This window comes from Neurospora hispaniola, assembly GCF_033458365.1.
Source record: "Neurospora hispaniola strain FGSC 10403 chromosome Unknown B0T23scaffold_6, whole genome shotgun sequence".
Lineage (NCBI taxonomy): Eukaryota > Fungi > Ascomycota > Sordariomycetes > Sordariales > Sordariaceae > Neurospora > Neurospora hispaniola.
The window spans coordinates 2,991,978-3,010,073 of NW_026944411.1; the positions used below are offsets into that span (position 1 = coordinate 2,991,978).

An 18,096-nucleotide genomic window follows, 5' to 3' on the forward strand; every position below is an offset into this window, starting at 1 on the left:
GCTCTGCAGGTAGGTACCAAGCTGGAAATTACAGGTGATGTCTTGGTCCAAGAGTTTCTATTGCCTTCTTGTCGGTCTTCCATTCGAGTTTCTTTCTGTTGCGTTCCCCCCCCTTTGTGCGGGAGTATCTGCAGCCTTCTTGTTGGTCTTCCGTTGAAAGCCCTTCTATTCAGTGTAGGGCCTTTGTGCTCGCGAGCGAGCTCGCCTAGGTCAACACGCAGGCTGCTGAAGGCGAACTCTACAGGCCATGTTAACACGAGAGCAATGGTTTTGATCACCCTCGACGGTGATGTCGAACGCGGATGGGTCGTATTCGCCGTCGAGGATTTTGGCTCAGTAGGTAGGTAGGTACCTCTAGCTTTACCTTCTTGAAACTTCCTTCTGCCGCGTTTTTCCTTTCGCTGCTTACTAGTGTTCGGGGCGGCAAGCCGCAGCCCTTCCCAGAGGATGTAAGCCTGGATCCTGGGTTGTAGCCCGTTAGTATACAATTGGATTTTGGGCTGGTCTTTTCTTTCTAAAGCAATTTAATAACTTCTCATTGATGTTCTAGAATTTCTAGTTATTTTAATGCTAGGGGGTTGCGCCCCCCGGGACCCCCCTTAGAGTATATCAATAGGGGTATACACATAACACGTAAAGGATACGAAAGTAAAGGAACGCGAGAAAAGGGATGTCGAAGAATGCACTAACAGAAAAAGCGCGAAACTCAGTTAAGGCTAACAATTATCTTGCAGGCGAAAGGGGTACTTTTGGACCGTATGTTATGATTTGGGTAGTGCATACCGGGTTTTACGTAGAGAACGTCCGTGAAAAGCACTAACGCCCTATTTTGGCAGTTGAGCGGCCCATCTCGGGCAAGTATATAGGTAGAGATGGGAAGTAACTATGAAGAATTGCCAACTGGTTTAGAGGTTTTTTTTAGTTGTTCAAGCTGTCGAAGCATAGCCCGTAGTCTCCGTAGCTGGATATTATCTTGATGTCTGATGATTTCCAAGACTAGAAGTAGGCAATTTTCAATCAGCACACCCGTAAATGTCGGCTTCATTCACTAAGAAGGGTTGGCTTACCAAACTCTCGAAGTTTGTCCGGATACGCGGATGGATAGCTTCCAACCTTTTCCCAAGATATCTTGTCGAAGAATTTAGGGTAGATATAACGGTTCTTACAGGTTTCTCTGGATCCAATTCCACGCTCGAATAGTTCCTTGATTGCCTTGGGTGAAATTCTGTCCTGTCCGCTACCACTCATTTTCAGCCCGTACACCCCAACGCAGTCTGTGTTTCGAGGCCGATGCTAAATAAAAAGGTAGATGGTAGACAAATTTGTGTTTACTTGGACTGCTGTGGAAGTAGAAGAGTGCTCGTGAATCTGCGGGTAGACATTTTGCGACCTTGAGTGGTGTTTTCGAGGGCTGTTATAACTAAAGCTTTTGTCGTCAAGGCATTTGAAGCGCTCATGGTCACTTGAGCGTTCGTAATCATCAATGAAGCATTCGCGAGGGTCAAGAAGATAAGGTAGTCAGGGCCATGCTGATGTATGTTATGTTTGCTCCATACAGGTTCACAAACAGCGCCTGTTGTCAAAGAACCCAAGAAGCTAAGTAGGTATCATGAGCAACTCGCTGCTTGAAATTACCAAGTGACGAGAGCTCTCGAGGGTTTGAAACGCTGCGGGAAGGGCAGTTGGTTGAAGGGCAGTGATCGTATACAAAGATAAAGGGATGAACGTTTTCATTATAGCCACCTGCCATCCGAAAAGCGCAGCTATTCACCAACGTGACGCTTTATCAGGATACCTAGGTACCTACCTATAGAAGGGCCTCCAGCTATGTGGAGACCAATAAGGGAATTGCGCCATCATCAGTGATCTCCAAGTCTACATTTTCTCTCCTAAAAGTTAAATCGATGGTCTTTACCTCTACAGTCAGTGAAGGTAGTCTTTGCATTGTGCGGTTTCGCATCAAGGACCTTTGTCGCCATGTCCGTTGTTTCCGTCTTTATTGTTGTGGGCGTTGTTGGAGACCTGATGACATTTTAGTAGAGGTACCTGATCAAAGACAAATACCGCTCGGTTTAGGTATGACAATTGTATACGACTATTTTCAGTGTTCTACTTTTGTTCCCTACTTCAAGAACTGCACTACCAAACCAAATGACTCATGTATGTCGGGCATTGAAGATCTTCAAGAGATGAATCAAACCTTGCGGACTGCTCCATCTCCTCATCAGACAACGTGTTTGTTTGCTTCCAACCTAGGTATGCTTCTCAGCTCTACAGGTATCTCTACCATGATAGAACACCAGAGAGCCATACAAAATGATTGTTCAGTTTGTGATTAATGGGCTATTCGATCCCCAGTGCGTTTGGTTCTTACATTCGGCGTAGATGATTGAGGTGGCTCGGCCGAGTAACTGACGGCTGGGTACTCCGACCCTTTATGATTGATGCTTAGGCTCTCATCTGGAATCAACAGACAAGTACCGGGGAGGGAGGGATAAGGAGTGGGGGGTCATGAACGTGTCCAGTCCTAACGAACGTCATGTAAAAGGACGCACTCAACACTCCTCTGCTGAAACCACCTCCTTCCGCACACTAGGTAGGTATGATTCACCAGGATTGACTTTCGTCAGGCACCTAAGCTAGGTACGAGAGGTTGCGATAAATTGGATTTATTTTCTTTCTTTTTTCTTTTTTCATTTTTTTCTTTTTTTCTTCAGGTTCAGGGCAATAAAGCTGGTTTGCGTGGTGCAGGCCGAAGCCAACAGACTGGATGTTGGTAGTTGTGATGGCTAGGTACACTGGTGGATTTCGCCTTCGTTCGTCCAGCCCCTGCTCGGTAGGTAGGTACTAATGCATTACAAGAATGATGCATTTCTGCTACTTATAACTCCTGTTTTCTGTAGAGCAGTCAGTTGCACGCTTTACTAGCAGCTTGTCGCTCTACCAGACTATACAGCCTTGTCAGCAGCCGCTAACTGCACCTTCAATTATCCCTTCCTGGGAAGATCTCTAGTAGTAGCATGGAACAGGAAGATGCTGCGCGTGTTACCATTACTCGTGCTGATCGATCAATCAAGGACCACCATATCGTGAATCTTCGCAATCTGGTGTCGATGACAAGAAGTATACTCGGCAAAATAGGTATTCTTTTTATAACGGTATGACCTGGCTGCATAGCTCTACATGCGACGGAGTTTGAGAACCTCCAGCCCATTCCACTTTTCCTCAGTACAGCTCCACCAATTGGAACCATAATGCCTTCATATGAGAGTGATGTTTCGGTCCTCGAAATAGTTAAAGAACATGGCGGAAGTGTAGACCTCATCGCGATTCGAACAGTCACAGTCGGCATCAAACATCGCTTCGGTCCGAAAGTACCCAATTCGGCTAAAAGTATTAGGATGTCCTATAGCCTCTTTGAGAACCAGTCCATAATAGGTTGTAGAGGGTTCCCTTGCCCCCGGGTCGGGGTGATAATTGTTGTCCCGTTCGGCCAGTAGCAAGAACCACAAGGTGTCCAGCATTTCATGTCCATCCTCAATGGCATCCGGGTAAACATAAGCGTTGACTTCCTCGACCCAGATACTCCACCACCACTCCGTGGGATCCTTTGTCTTGAATTCACGCAACTTGATAGGTGTTGGTAAAGCCCAGGCCCGAATGGGGCCATGGAGAACCAAAAAGCCTGAGGCAATCGAGTCAAATTCTCCGTTTGGATAAGTTGGTATAATACCAGCACTCAAAACTTGTATTGGGCGCGGCTTCACTGGCGCGCAGTTGCATCTATGCCCCCAATAGTGCACTGGTGTGTCGACAGATGCCCATGACCAAGAGGGTGCGCGATACTCTCTTGGCCGTTGGGAAGTGACGAATTGGCCTGCTTCAGACTCTCCTGGTGGTGGACCACTAGCCCAGCAGAGCGCAGCTGGGATATCCTCCTTCCACAGGCCGGCTAGGTACTCCTTTCCTGTCTCAAGGTGATAGACCCGGGCAACGGCAGAAAGCGCGCGCAATTTGTCTGAGGCAAAGGATGCTTCTCTTTTGGAATATTCGATAACCATGTCAATCCATAACCTTGACGACGACAGCCTGTATGTGTCATGGCTGGTCATCAACGTCTCCGATTGTCCCTTTTCGGAGCGATTGAACTGTGTCATGGGCTCTTTGAGTAAACCGAATTCTGGCGCGCCAACGAGCTCGGTATGCGTCCTGCACTTCCACTCCAAATGGTGAGTTCGATAGTTTAAGATGCGTGGTGAGAGCATATCCTCCTGATACGTCCACGCTCTCTGAAGAATGGGCTCTTTGCGTTTATAGAACGCGTGTGAATACATGATAACGTAGACAAACAATCTGATACTCTCACCAGAGTCGGGCGCAACCCGAATGTCAATTGCGGGGAACGTGTGGCTCCAATATCCACGTCGGTAAAGGAACCCATCGTAGATGCTTCTGGATGACGCCGCAGATATCGTGAGTGCCGCGTATTGATAAACCTTGGGCATATGGCTGACTTCTTCGCGGAGATCCTCCTGATCGTCTTGTATAATGCAGAGAGCGTCGATCCATAGGTACCTAATGGCCATACCCCGGCAAACATAAACTGCATCTTTCATGGTCTGAGGAAGAGTGTCGAGGGGAATGCGTTTCTTATGAGCCAGCTGCGTTGCTTTCGTGGTCTTCAGAGGCACATCGCCGCCCCAGACGTAACTCAGGGCACACCATCCATGACGTTCACTCTTATCCATGTCCGACGTCTCAACAAGCTTCACATCATGTTCAGTGACATCCAGTAGTCTGGTGGGGATAAAAGAGGAAGGTGGCATGCGGCAAAGAGGATGGGATAAGGAGCATTTGGACATCAAATCCCGACATATTTCGAACGAATCCGAAGCGCCTGGGTCGCAAGTCAAACTTTCTCTTGGCTCATCTAGTAGTTATTAGTAAAGAACTTGAAGTAAGCGAGTAGATAAAGGTCGAAACTGTCGACCGACGACCGATTATCATAAGCAACTTACCCGGCTGAACAATGGTTCTTAGCCACTCTCTTTCTGGAAGGAGGTCGCAATCCTTTCGGAAGAGAAGTGCGAGATCCCCATACCCATGTGCATCCATGTACAGACCTTTGCCCCAAAAGGCTGCCTGAACCATTCCGGAGCCATCAATATCAAAGAGATGGAGAAGCTCTGAGTCCTTCATATTCTCATCCCTACACTCCTCAAACCAAACCCGAAACAGGGGACAGTTGTCATCCATCGCCTGCCGTATATCAGATATTTTCTCGGCTATACAGAGACGGATAAAAGGGTTACCCTCCCTACGGACATCAAACGCTCTGTCGATGGCAACAGAAAATGGCTTCGGGTTTTCGACTACCTTGATTCGGCGGCAGTGGCGGCAGGAATGAGGAATGTCGTAACTCTGCCTCCACGTTTGGTGATCATACCTCCATGCCCAGGTGTAGTTCTTCGCGGCTATTTGCTCTTTAGGTGATTCTCTGGTAGTTTCTTCCTTGCCGCCAGCGAGGTCGTTTTTGTCCGATTTCTGGTAGCTCAACTGAGGGGCATCCATCGTCGACGTCTGCTCAGGTCGACGGCAAATCAATGTGAGTGATCGGGCGAGAGACGCTCACAAAGTCAAGCGAATCCAGTCGCCTCAAGAAGAGATGGATAGCAACAAATTTTGTTGCTGGCGGGAGAGGTGAGGACAGATCATATTGACGGTATGTAGTCGGAATAAGAAAATGGTGGCGGTGGTTAGCGCCGTTCAAGAAGTCCTAGAATCTCTTGGTCGATGTCGCCATCACCCCCTGTCTGCTAGCTTCATTGATATCACAGCCAATCACCAGAGTAATACGCGGTAGTACGTGAGGTGATCACAACGTCGAGTCGCGGGAAGTACAAAATCGAGGCGAATGGATGCCTCGCAAGAAGATTGGAAAATCCTAGAAACATCAACCGGACAATCGAAAGTAGTCCGCGAACCGACACGCATAGAAGCTTGAAGGGAGGAATTATCCATTAATCCAAGGGAAGGAAAATCAAGTTATTGGATTTCGGAATAGAAAAGGCAGGGACAACCGGCAAAAACCAGGTACAAATCACAAGCCAACAGCCACGTAGGGAACTCGCGCCCCAACGAGGAAACATCCACCACGACTGATATCGTAACAGAAACTTTCCAATTCCATTTCCGTTTTATTCTTCTTTATTCCTCATCGTCATGAACCGTGCCTTTCGGATCAATCATCTCAAAGAAAGCACGACAATTCACGGAAGATAGTCGTACAAATAATCATTCAGGAGTCGAAGGCATCTTGTATCACCTCTTTCGTCACACATCATAATTCATATCGGCTAGTAGCCTAACTACCTCTCCACATAGACCTCATCACTCATTGCCGCAAGCACTATCACTCGGTTTGCAGATAGCAGACAAACAAGATTTCCTGCCCTCATCCCAGCCCAGAGAGGACAATCTTACAAGTCAAGAGTATCCTCCCCAAGAGTCTTGCAGCAAGTCCAGCAATCACCAAACTGCTTTGAGTGCTATTACACCGAGAGGGAACAAAGTTAGTCAAAAGTCCTGCACAAATCACACACATACACTCCAAAAAAAAAAGAAAAGAAAAAAACATTATCAAGAGCCTGGGAAGCAACCAAACCGAGGGAGAAAAACTCACCCATCCCTCAGGACAATTCGGGCTGTCCCCAAAGCACGCCCTCCAGCAAATCTCGGGCTTTTCATCATCGTCATCGCCGGTCTTCAGTAATCTAGCAAAGTCATTTTTCTTCGTAGACTGCTGCTGCTGCTGCTTGTTGGTCTTGGGGACAACTTCGATGCGGAGACTGAACACAGCAGGAAATGCGACGTGGTGTTAGTTAAATGGTACACACACACATACGGTGGGGAATGCGCGCGATGTAAACGAGATGGCAAGATGACAAGCTGTGTTGTGAAGTTGAAAAGAGTGGAGGGGAATCAAACAACTGCAATGTCTGACAGGGCAGCGATGTCGAGTACTCCAAACTGCTGCGGGGGGGAAGTGTGTAGTAGGTAGGCAGATTGGGTGGTAGCGAGCGAGCGATATGGAAGTGAGGTGAGGTGACTAACGTGATGTCCTCCTCAAACACTTGAGAGGGAGTCTTGGCCGAGTTCTTGGTAGACCAAGGCATGGCGGCGATGGTGGTGATGCCGGTGGCGAGGAGGAGGGCGGTGGTGGTTGTGAACTTCATTTTTGGTAGTAAACGATCAATTGATGTGGATGATGGGTATTGTTGTTCTGATGCTGTTGCTGATGATTCCAAAAACTCTACCTTTGAAAAAGCGAGTGACGAAGGCCATTATATACATTTCATCTTCCTCCTACAGTAATCCAAAGCCTACAATTCTGTTGCCATCTCTGCGTCCTATGGTATAGCTCCATTCAATCACAACTCTGAGAAACACATTGGAATTGGCGCAAGCAAGATGCTGCGCCAAATCAGTTCTCCACCTCAACAAGACGCCCATCTCCAATGATCCAGCCAGACGATCGCCAACGCAACCTACTCGCAGCTTTCGAAGACCAAAAGTTCCAGTCAAAGGATGACAACATTGGTCTTGGACTCTGGTTCAAGGTCTTAGCTTAGGCGCAAGTGGTTCCGAATCTGGCGCGAACCAATGAGGCTCTTTGATGGAGTCTCACAGACGAAACTCCAAAAAGCCATTTGTGCTCATGTTTACGTTTCTCTTGTGTCTTTGCTTGGGGTTTCATTGGCTTTGGTTTCTTCTTGTCGAACCGTGGCGACCTGTGAGTTCTCGTTCAGCTTTGGGATCCGACTGGCGACGGTTACCCCATGTGTGGATGTTGATGAAGCAAGTTCTCGTCAATTGCAGGGTAGGATCAACAAAGGAATGGGGGATGAAAATGGGTGAGTGTATTCAAGAAGGAGGTGGGTGGATTCAAAAGTACCCAGGTGGTGGTTATGACACATGTGCTTTGGATTAGTGGTTGAACAGATGTATTATTGTATTGGTATGTTGCCTTTGATGCCTCCCTTTGACCCGAACTCCAGAAAAAGGAAAAGAAAAAAAAAAAAAAAAAAAAGCACTGACATGTGCTATGATAGGTCCAGGAAAGAAGTTTCCATATCGCACACGGGTGTAATTATCACCTCGCTATCCGAACTTCCTGCTTCGCCTTCCAGCTTCTCCTCGTCCTCCTCCTCCGAAATGATATCCTCGCCCATCAGGGTCGACCCAGTCTCCATATCGTTTGAATCTTCCTGCCCCGTGACCAAATGGGGACAAACCCCTTCCCCAACTGCCGATCGATGACTATGAAACGAGCATTGCCTAAAGCCAAACAAGCGCTCCTCGCTCCTAAGATTGTTCATCGGTAGCCTCAACTGGGGGTTCTTGATCCGTAGATCCGCCTTGCTCGCCGCCATCTTGTTAAAGTGCATGCCGTAATCCGCTTTGAGTTTCGGGAACACAGCAAACAGCTTCTCGAACTCACTTGACGTGCCGTCCCCGCCGTGCAGCGTCCAGGCCAGCATTGCCACGGCCCATTTGCGCAGCCTGACTGCATTCTCGAGGGAACAATCGCCGTACAGAAAGGTGATGAACCCCGGCGACATGTCCCAGTCGCAGCGGAGGTACAAATCTTGTAGGGCGTCCATCGAGTCGTCTTGCAAAGCGGGGAGGTCGATTACCTCGGCGAAGAGATGCAGACGAACCAGGTTCCAGCGAAGGGCCCGCCGTTCACTGTCGGTTGTTTCCGCATGTCTGGTCGTTCCCATTCGGGACGGGGAATGTCGAGCAGGAGATATTCGGCTAGGGGAGGAGGTGGGCGAGTATCGATCTCTCGAGGCCTTTTCTACGGCGCTGTCGACGTATGCTTGAAAGGCGCGACGGTCGTAGAGCCAGACGATGAATAGTTCGAATACTTCGGGGGATTCTTCGGGGAGCCAGAGGACCGAGTCGTCGAATTCGGATTTGGTCGTCTTGCTTTCTTGCTGGGCGACTTGGATGTGGTTGCGGAAGAAGACGCTGGTTGTGCAAAGGAGCTTCTTGTGCATTCGAAAGTCGCGTTGTTCCTTGCCCACGAGCACTTGGACCATTTCCGATCCCAGCCGCCTGTTGAAGTTAGAAAACGGGTTTGTCTTGACACATGGAAATAGTTAGGCAGCCGGCAACTTACGACCTGGAGGATCTCCTTGTGCTCATTTTGGGAGACATGACTGACACTGAACGATGATTGCCAACATAAAACTTGTTGATTACCGGGCAGCTGAGTATGTATGTATACCTCTACAGAGAAGTCGTATTCGAAAAACATGCCCGGTCTTCCTCCATGACACTCAACTCACGGAGCCGCGATCCGGCGTTCCATGCTTCGAAACATTGGTTAAACGACGTTGGAGATGCAAACAATAACCGGGGACAGGAAAAGAAACGTGAAGGAGGCAGTGCCGGCTTGATAAGAATCTTGTGGTTCAAGAAGTTGACCGAGTATGGTTACATTGCCAAGGTCGTGTTCGTTCCATGTTGATTTTGGATGTTTCGTTTCATGTTGCTAGCAGGGCACGATCCTGAAATGGAAGAGCGATGCCCTGAAGGAGACGCTATTCACGCCAAAGACGGAGCCCTGACCCTGCCGGCACCAACCGAGACCCCCGCATTCTGGGACCATGGATCCACTGCGGACGTCAGGGCGAGTCCAGGGGAGGTGATCCCTGAAACGATCCCCTAAGTAGCTGCCCCTGTTCTAGGCTCAGAATCCACCGCACTGTCCGTCTGGGTTTTCGCCCCGGCCAGTTCACGCAATGCCTAGGTACCTACCTACCTACAGTAAATCGACCTGTACGTGTACTTGTCTGAGGAAACAAGGCACACGACCTTTGGACATTTAGACAATGGTGGATTGAGCATCCATATTTGAGCATGTTGAATTACATACGCCACCGCTGCTCTGTACGATAGACGTCGAAACAAGCTTGGTGAGCTTATTGGTAGTAAGCACTACACTAATTGAAGCAATAGCCTTATTGGTGTGTCTGTACACTAAAATGGCAAAGAAGTGGTGGCGGCAAGGGACGAACAAGGGTACCTGTGCGTAGGAAGGGAGAAGAGACCAGACCAACCGAAAGAGACGGGCGGCATCGGACAAAGGCGGGGAACGGTCATGGATGGCTCTGAGACATAACACAGCTCAGGGTTAGGGTCAATTGTGCCCCTCACCTTCTGACTCACCCCACTTTATATGTCGCGATTGGGGTTTCGTCTGTTTGCGGCTCCGAGTTCATTATCTTTCAGTTGTCGTCCAGCAGCCCAGCGCCAGCAGGACATCAACCACACAGAACAGCAAAAATGGCCAGCAAAAACGGACCGGTTCTGCCCCAGCCGGGCAAGGAGAACATCCTCATCACCAGTGCCCTGCCCTACGTCAACAACGTCCCCCATCTGGGCAACATCATTGGTAGCGTTCTGGTATGTGTTGATAGGCTTCACTTCTCTCGCTTCTCTGTCCTGTCTGCAGCCATGCCCTGCGCCCACTACTTATCACATGCGGCTGCTTTTGTGCTTCCCGTCCCTGTCCTGCCTCGCGCATATGCCCCGCCCTGTCGTCTTGTCCATCCACCAACTTTCCATCTTGTCCGGCCTCTTCCACTACCTAATCTTGTCGCTGACCCAACCCTCTCCAGTCTGCCGATGTCTTTGCTCGCTTCTGCCGCGCCCGTGGCCTACCCACCCTCTACATCTGCGGTTCCGACGAATATGGCACTGCTACCGAGACCAAGGCCCTTTCCGAAGGCGTAGACCCCGCGACTCTTTGCGCAAAGTACCACGCCCTTCACAAGGATGTCTACGACTGGTTCCGTATCAGCTTCGACAAGTTCGGTCGCACTCCCACCGACGAGCACACCGGCATCACCCAGGAGATCTTTGCCCAGCTCTGGAAGAATGGCTTCATCGAGGAGCGCGAAACCACCCAGGCCTTCTGCGCCGTCCCCGAACACAACACCTTCTTGGCCGATCGCTACGTTGAGGGTGAATGCAGCATCTGCCACGACCTCGGTGCCCGTGGTGACCAGTGCGACGCGTGCGGCAACCTGCTCGACCCCATGCAGCCCGACAAGAACGCTGCCGGCGAAGACGAGAGCAAGGGTACCGGCTGGCTCATCAACCCCCGCTGCAAGCTTGACGGCTCCACTCCTGAGAGGCGCAAGACGAAGCACCTCTACATCCGACTAGACGAGCTCAACAAGGAGATCACTGCCTGGCTCGACAGGGTGGAGAATGGCTGGAGCGCCAACTGCGTTGCCATTACCCGCTCCTGGATCAACAACGGCCTGAAGCCCCGTGGCATCACAAGAGATCTCAAGTGGGGTGTACCCAGTACGTCTTTGCGCCCTGTCTTTGTTGCGTCCCTCTGACGGCCATAGCTAACACACTGTTTCACAGTCCCCAAGGGCCTCGAGGGTCTTTCTGACCAAGAGTACGCCAACAAGGTCTTCTACGTCTGGTTCGATGCTTGCATTGGCTACGCTTCCATTACCAAGTGCTACACCGACGAGGGTAACCTGGAGGGCAGGAATTGGGAGAAGTGGTGGAAGAACCCCGATAACGTCACCTTGTACCAGTTCATGGGCAAGGACAACGTTCCGTATGTGCCCCGCGTGCTACTCTCACTCAAATCGCAACTGTCTTGACTAACAGCGTCTATCAGTTTCCATACCATCATCTTCCCCGGCACGCAGTTGGGTACCAAGGAGAAGTGGACCCAGGTTAACCACCTGTCCACGACCGAGTACCTCAACTACGAGGGTGGCAAGTTCAGCAAGTCCAAGGGCGTCGGTGTGTTTGGCAACAACGCCAGGGATACCGGCATCGACCCCGATGTCTGGAGATACTACCTCCTCTCCAGACGTCCCGAGTCTGGTGACTCCGAGTTCAAGTGGGAAGAGTTCATTGACTCCAACAACAACGATCTCCTCAAGAACCTCGGTAACCTGTGCCAGCGTGTCGTCAAGTTCTGCCAGGCCAAGCTTGACGCCAAGGTCCCCGAGTACCCCAAGACTCCCATCGCGTCTCTTGACGAGTACAAGGAGGAAATCAACAAGCTCCTCAAGGAGTACAACGAGCAGGTCAAGGGTACCAAGCTCCGCGCCGGTCTTGCTACCGTCCTCAGCATCTCTGCCGTCGGTAACAAGTTGCTCCAGGACAACAAGCTCAGCAACCAGCTGCTTACCGAGGAGCCTGAGCGCTGCAACGCTGTCATCAACTTTGCCCTCAACCTTCTCCACCTTATTGCTGGTGTCTTGAGCCCTTACATGCCCGGCACCGCTCAGTCTATCCTCAGACAGGTTGGCCTCAAGGCTGCTGAGGGTGAGACCGACATCCCTGTTGTCATCCCCGACACGTGGACCGCCGACGCCCTCAAGGCCGGTGAGCCCATTGGCAGCCCTGAGCTTCTGTTCTCCCAGATCCCCGCTGCCAAGCTGGAGGAGTGGCGCGAGGCCTACGGTGGTGAGGAGCTCCGCAAGCAAAAGGCCATTGAGGCCGAGAAGGCGGCTGCCAAGAAGCTGCAGAGGGAGAAGGAGAAGGAGAAGAAGAAGGCCAAGAAGGAGAAGGAGAGGCTGGCCAAGGAGCAGGCTGCCAAGGAGGCCGCCGCCGGTGAGACTAAGGAGCTTCCGTTGAGGTAAAGAATGAGAAGAGGAAGACTAGATATCCATTGGGTCTAAGGGGTTGTTGGGTCGGTTGGTGAAAGGCGTTGTGCTGTGTCTTTGGCGGGTATGGATTTTGCGCCTCATCAGCTGCTTGGTTTTCATTTAGAGACGATACGATTTTTACGCGTGTCAGATGTGCAAAATAGATGATGATATCCACCTCTATTGTTTACCTTTTTGGTGTTTTGGATTTACACTATTTAGGAAAGATGTTTATCAGGGGTTCTGCATCGGACAGACAACCGTCGTCCAGTAGAATTGTGTGTAGCGTCTCGTTGCGATTCTCCAGCGTGAACGGATAGGAGTGGGAGCTGAGGCGGTGATAGTGGACTTTGCTCCGGGATTTGTAATTGGTCGGAGACGAAGGCGGCGATAAAGACGGTGACGGCACAGCCGGGGGGCTATCAGTACCGGATCCCGGATTCCCGGTATTTCCGTGCGCGCTCTTTTCTCGGCTTTCATGCGGGAGGCGGGCGGATTACTAATATGGTGTATCGCCCAGAACTCACCGGGGCAATGGCCGAGATCTCTCACCCTCGTTGATGCGCGGCGATTGGTGACGCAGCCCATCTAGAATTGGCGATCGGCCTCTCACCGCGTTTGGCTCAGTCGCAAAGGGCTCCAACCGCCTGCGACGTGGTGGGTTTGGTTGGATTCGGATTTCCAATCCAACTGTCTCCGGCTATGGCCATGGTACGATAGTTGGTATTCGTCAGGTCCCTTAAAACCGACAATGCGCTGACTAGTGGGCTGGCCAGTACACTCACCTAGTCAGGGAAATGGTCGTGTACGATTCATGGTCAATTGGTCCCTGACTAGTGTTTTGGAAGAGACCTGACGAGTAACCGCCCGCTTGGTCACCACGAGGAAAATAATTCCTCCATAGAGGTATTCTCCCTGGAGGTACAACCTGTCCCCATTTCGAAACATAGAACCAAAAAGTACCAGTAGCCCCACATTTGCGATCCAAGACCGTCTGAAGATTTCCATAAGCGTCTCTTACTCGGCAACACCAATTGATGATTCATTGGAGGCAATTCTTAACAGCTGAAAGGGATTGGCCAATGGAAATGGCGCCATCGTCAACGCCATCCGAACAAGAACTGTATTTTTTTTTTTTTTTTTTTTTCTTTCCCGAGGGATGAAACGCCCATTTCAAGATCCCATGGGACACCGCTGCTGGGCAAGGGGAACCGACACCGATGATAGTCAGTTGAAGGGTGGTTTGTAATCAACACAGAAACACCCCCACTTAGTGCTCCATGATAACGATGCGTTTTAATACGGCTTCGGGCCTCCCAGAACGGGGAATATAAATGCTATAAGCGCCAGTCTTCCCTCGTTGCCCTTTTGTCGTTTTCGTTTTCCATCAGTCTATCCATCCATCTGTATACCTCATCCCATCCACCAACCACAACATCATCAAGATGACCGATTTCTCCCAGAAGAAGACCTCCTCCCCCGCGGCCCCGGGTGTTCCCTTCTACACCCCGGCCCAGGTTCCCGCCGCCGGCACTCCCCTCCCCTCCACCCCCGGCGATATTCCTACTCTCTTCACCCCTCTCAAGATCCGTGGTGTTGAGCTCCAGAACCGCTTCGCCGTTGCGCCCATGTGCACCTACTCTGCCGACGATGGCCACATGACCGACTGGCACCTTGTCCACCTGGGCTCCTTCGCCCTCCGCGGTGTCCCCCTCACCATCTTCGAGGCCACCGGCGTCCTCCCCAACGGCCGCATCACCCCCGAGTGCTCTGGTCTCTGGCAGGACTCTCAGATTGCGCCCCTTAAGCGCATCGTCGACTACATCCACTCCCAGGGCCAGAAGGCCGGTATCCAGCTCGCCCACGCCGGCCGCAAGGCCAGCACCAAGGCCCCCTGGCACTACCAGCGCGGCAAGAGCGAGCTTGCCGGCCCCGAGCAGGGTGGCTGGCCCGAGAACGTCTGGGCCCCCAGCGCCATCAGCTACAACGAGGAGACCTTCCCCTTCCCCAAGGAGATGACCGTCGAGCAGATCCAGGAGCTCGTCGAGGCCTGGAAGGCGTCTGCCCAGCGCGCCCTCAAGGCCGGCTTCGACCTCATTGAGATCCACGCCGCCCACGGCTACCTCATTTCCGAGTTCTTGAGCCCCATCTCCAACCAGCGTACCGACCAGTACGGTGGCTCCTTCGAGAACCGCACCCGCGTTCTCCGCGAGATCATCTCGGCCGTCCGCTCCGTCATCCCCGAGGACATGCCCCTCTTTGTCCGTGTCTCCGCCACCGAGTGGATGGAGTACACCGGCCAGCCCTCGTGGGACCTCCAGCAGACCATTGAGCTCGCCAAGATCCTCCCCGACCTCGGCGTCGACCTCCTCGATGTCTCTTCCGGCGGCAACAACAAGGACCAGAAGATCAACGTCCACACCTACTACCAGATCGACATGGCTGAGCAGATCCGCGCGGCTGTGCACGAGGCCGGCAAGCAGCTCCTCGTTGGTGCCGTCGGCTTGGTCACCTCGGCTGAGATCGCCAAGGAGACCGTCCAGGAGAAGGAGGATGGCAGAGTCACCATTCAGCGCGAGAACGGTGCCAAGACTCGTGCCGATATGGTCCTTGTTGCCAGGCAGTTCTTGAAGGAGCCCGAGTTCGTCCTTACTGTTGCGGACGAGTTGGGTGTTGATGTCAAGGCCCCCGTTCAGTACCTCCGTGGTCCTCTTAGCAGCAGGCCCAAGAAGTTGACCACTGTTCCTTAGATTTGATGATGATGGAAACGACTCAAAAAAGAAAAAAAGGAATAGAAGGGGCGTAACGTTTTCAGCTTTGGATAGAGTATAGAAAGAGCGATAGATACCACCTTTTATATGAAGCATTTTAGATCCACTTGTTCTGATATTGTGCATCAATGTATAGAAGCAACTTTGCTTCTCAGTTGAATGGGACTGAAGACGACTTACTTTGACTGCAAAAATGGACAGAAAATTCGTTGGTTATGAGCGGAAAGTTATGTGATCGCTGATGCGTATCGATGTGTATATCGTAAATCATGACCCATAAACGCTGTGTATCGCACCATCTCATCTTCCCTTTCGCAGTCTCAAAAATCAAACTACCGGTAACAACTCGCCCCTCTCCTCATCACAAATCCCCCTTCCTCTTCCTCTCCTCCACCAACCACTCCGCCACACTCCTCGCCAACCCCAACATCAGCTCCTGTCCAATCCGCACATACTCCCCATCCTTGCCCACCTCACACGGCACATGCAAAAACACCACCTTTTTCTCCGCCTTGCGCTTATACAGCTCCGCCAAACTACTATAGTAAATGAAATCGCAAAGATACCTTCCGGGATCTTCACTGATCACCAGCTTTTCTCCCTTACTGCCGCTCTTGATATCATTGCCATACCACTTTGCTCCTCCTCCTCCTCCTCCTCCTCCTCCTCCTCCTCCCCCCTTACCCCCCTCTCTCTTTGCTTCTCCTTCTTTTTCATCTTCATCTCCCCCACCATTCTGGGTCCCAGCTACAAGTCCAGGCGGCGCATACCCCCTCCACTTTTCCAAAATCACATCCAAATCCAAATCCGTCCGCAGTTCAGTAGGGCACCCCTTCCACACCCAATCGTCTTTCAACTGATTTTCCTTGTCGCGCAAAAACTCGCCGTCCACGTCCCGCAAGGCGTACCCGTCGCGGTGCGCCAGGCGTTCGATGGCCCATCGCGGTTGGGGGCCGGCCATGCCTATGTGGATGGCAAAGTCGTATTTCGTCGTGGGTTTCTCTTCTTCAGTTGTGGTGATGGCGGCGGCGGCGGCGGCGGCGTCTTGTTCGGAAAAGGGGGCTTCGGAGGTGGGTTCTGCTAAGGCGGTGGTGGTGGAAGAAGGGGAAGAGGAAGAGGAGGAAGAATCAAAAGTGGGAGCCCAAAGTTTGGGGATGAGTGCGCGGACGGCTTTATAAGAGACGCGGATGGGGTCCGGGTGGACGTGCAAGTTGACGCGAGGAATCAAGGGCGGTTTTTGCGTGGAGGGCTGTTTCGCGCGCAAAGGAGGGAGGATGGCGGGGAGGCGGGAGGCGATTTCCCAGGAGGGGTTGAGGGGGTATTCTTTTTTGAAGGGCTGAGGTTTTGGTTATGGTGGTTAGTTGGTGAAGCGAGAGGTAGGTGGTGGGACAATCGATGACTTACACCGAAGCCGGTGATCAGGACGTTGATCTCTTCGTCGCTGTAGACGTTGGTGGAGCCCATGGTTATTGATGAAGGTGATGATTAGTTTGCGGAAGAGGGGGACGGGATCGAGGGGATGTTATGTCGTTAGGACAATCGATGTAGCAACGTAGAGGTCCGGGTATTCAAGTTGAAGCTAACGCTATAGAAAGGGTAAAGACGGCAGGGGGTCGATGCGATGGAATTATATAGGAGACTTGGACTGAAATACTGGGAACAAGGCAATGGAAAGAGTGACGATGCAAAGAGTAGCTCTCTCTATTCTGTCCAAACCATCATCAATAAATCAGGCAGTGTAAGTGGAGAGCATAACATCACCAGCGCTTCATCGTGTCGGGTGCGGGGTGAGCCGACTTCCGTAAACGGATGGACAGACTGATAGGACGGAGTTCGGGATTGAGCCAGATGAGGGGAACCTCCAACAAAGCTGTCAACCTAATGTCAACCGAATCACAGCATTGCATTCCATTGCTTGGGTGACATTGATGGCGCTACAAGGCGGTTCAATCGTCCATTCAGTTGAATGGCCCGCAGTGTAAGCTTACTGTAGCGAGTACGGCAGTACATACAACATCAGTCAAAGTGTCTTGTACGGGCTTTTCTGTCGAGAACACAAGTAGATGAGGTGCCGTTGGCCGTTCGGTGTTGTACAGAAAACAAATTGTCATCATCCGCTCTGCCGTGGGTTGTCAGCTTATCATGCTCATTTCTTGTACGGTCCGACGCCGCCTCGGCCAGGCAGCCAGGTGCACGTAATTCCAATCGCGGACGGAGACTTGAAGCTTACTCTATCTCACCGGTCTTGTTAGGTCGGAAGGCACCGCTGCCGGCCACCTACTGAATGGTCTCATCAGTTGGTCAAGCATATTCACAATCTTAAACTTGCCATGTGATAGCTGCCGGGATGAAGGCTGACGCCAGAGCCGGCTTTGTGCTTGTCCGTCAGTCCGTCACAATCACCGTTGACTTGAGCAGCCCGAGCTATAAAACACCAAAGTCCCACTCTTGACGGACGCTGCCGCTTAGGGCCAACTACAGCATTGTTTGTCGGTATCCAGAGATGGCAAAGAGGACGAGTCAGACATGCCCCATCCAAATCTCTGATCTTGCGGGGAAAATCCGGGGTAAGACCGGGCAACCCCGTCTGCCGAAACCGTGGAGTCCATCGACGATATCTCCAGTTCGGG

At 51.5% G+C, this 18,096-nt stretch overlaps 6 protein-coding genes across 6 annotated transcripts; 2 read left to right on the forward strand and 4 right to left on the reverse strand.

Moving 5' to 3' along the window:
* Window positions 1-3,260: 3,260 nt before the first annotated feature.
* B0T23DRAFT_406628 (heterokaryon incompatibility protein-domain-containing protein) lies at window positions 3,261-5,199 on the reverse strand (the record flags this gene model as incomplete). Its single annotated transcript, XM_062839121.1, has 3 exons — window positions 3,261-4,104; window positions 4,279-4,766; window positions 5,149-5,199. 3 exons carry the CDS (start codon window positions 5,197-5,199, stop codon window positions 3,261-3,263), a joined length of 1,383 nt encoding a protein of 460 aa, XP_062691169.1.
* A 1,049-nt stretch (window positions 5,200-6,248) lies between these two features.
* On the reverse strand, window positions 6,249-7,303 carry B0T23DRAFT_385535 (uncharacterized protein). Its single transcript, XM_062837542.1, has 3 exons — window positions 7,114-7,303; window positions 6,683-6,848; window positions 6,249-6,548 (listed from the first exon to the last, which is right to left on the reverse strand). The coding sequence occupies exons 1-3, from the start codon at window positions 7,233-7,235 to the stop codon at window positions 6,480-6,482; spliced, it is 357 nt and encodes a 118-aa protein (XP_062691170.1). The 5' UTR covers window positions 7,236-7,303; the 3' UTR covers window positions 6,249-6,479.
* A 799-nt stretch (window positions 7,304-8,102) lies between these two features.
* Window positions 8,103-9,222, reverse strand: B0T23DRAFT_397988 (uncharacterized protein; the record flags this gene model as incomplete). The annotated part of the gene is made up of 2 exons (XM_062838327.1): window positions 8,103-9,120; window positions 9,185-9,222. The coding sequence occupies 2 exons, from the start codon at window positions 9,220-9,222 to the stop codon at window positions 8,103-8,105; spliced, it is 1,056 nt and encodes a 351-aa protein (XP_062691171.1).
* Window positions 9,223-10,229: 1,007 nt separating this feature from the next.
* Window positions 10,230-12,933, forward strand: B0T23DRAFT_385537 (tRNA synthetases class I (M)-domain-containing protein). Its single transcript, XM_062837543.1, has 4 exons — window positions 10,230-10,473; window positions 10,689-11,382; window positions 11,449-11,650; window positions 11,714-12,933. The coding sequence occupies exons 1-4, from the start codon at window positions 10,354-10,356 to the stop codon at window positions 12,687-12,689; spliced, it is 1,992 nt and encodes a 663-aa protein (XP_062691172.1). The 5' UTR covers window positions 10,230-10,353; the 3' UTR covers window positions 12,690-12,933.
* A 926-nt stretch (window positions 12,934-13,859) lies between these two features.
* On the forward strand, window positions 13,860-15,568 carry B0T23DRAFT_385539 (NADPH dehydrogenase). Its single transcript, XM_062837544.1, has one exon. It carries the CDS (start codon window positions 14,141-14,143, stop codon window positions 15,443-15,445), a length of 1,305 nt encoding a protein of 434 aa, XP_062691173.1. The 5' UTR covers window positions 13,860-14,140; the 3' UTR covers window positions 15,446-15,568.
* Window positions 15,569-15,827: 259 nt separating this feature from the next.
* Window positions 15,828-16,946, reverse strand: B0T23DRAFT_445911 (peptidase C15, pyroglutamyl peptidase I-like protein; the record flags this gene model as incomplete). The annotated part of the gene is made up of 2 exons (XM_062840939.1): window positions 16,871-16,946; window positions 15,828-16,802 (listed from the first exon to the last, which is right to left on the reverse strand). The coding sequence occupies exons 1-2, from the start codon at window positions 16,928-16,930 to the stop codon at window positions 15,828-15,830; spliced, it is 1,035 nt and encodes a 344-aa protein (XP_062691174.1). The 5' UTR covers window positions 16,931-16,946.
* Between the last annotated feature and the right edge of the window lie 1,150 nt (window positions 16,947-18,096).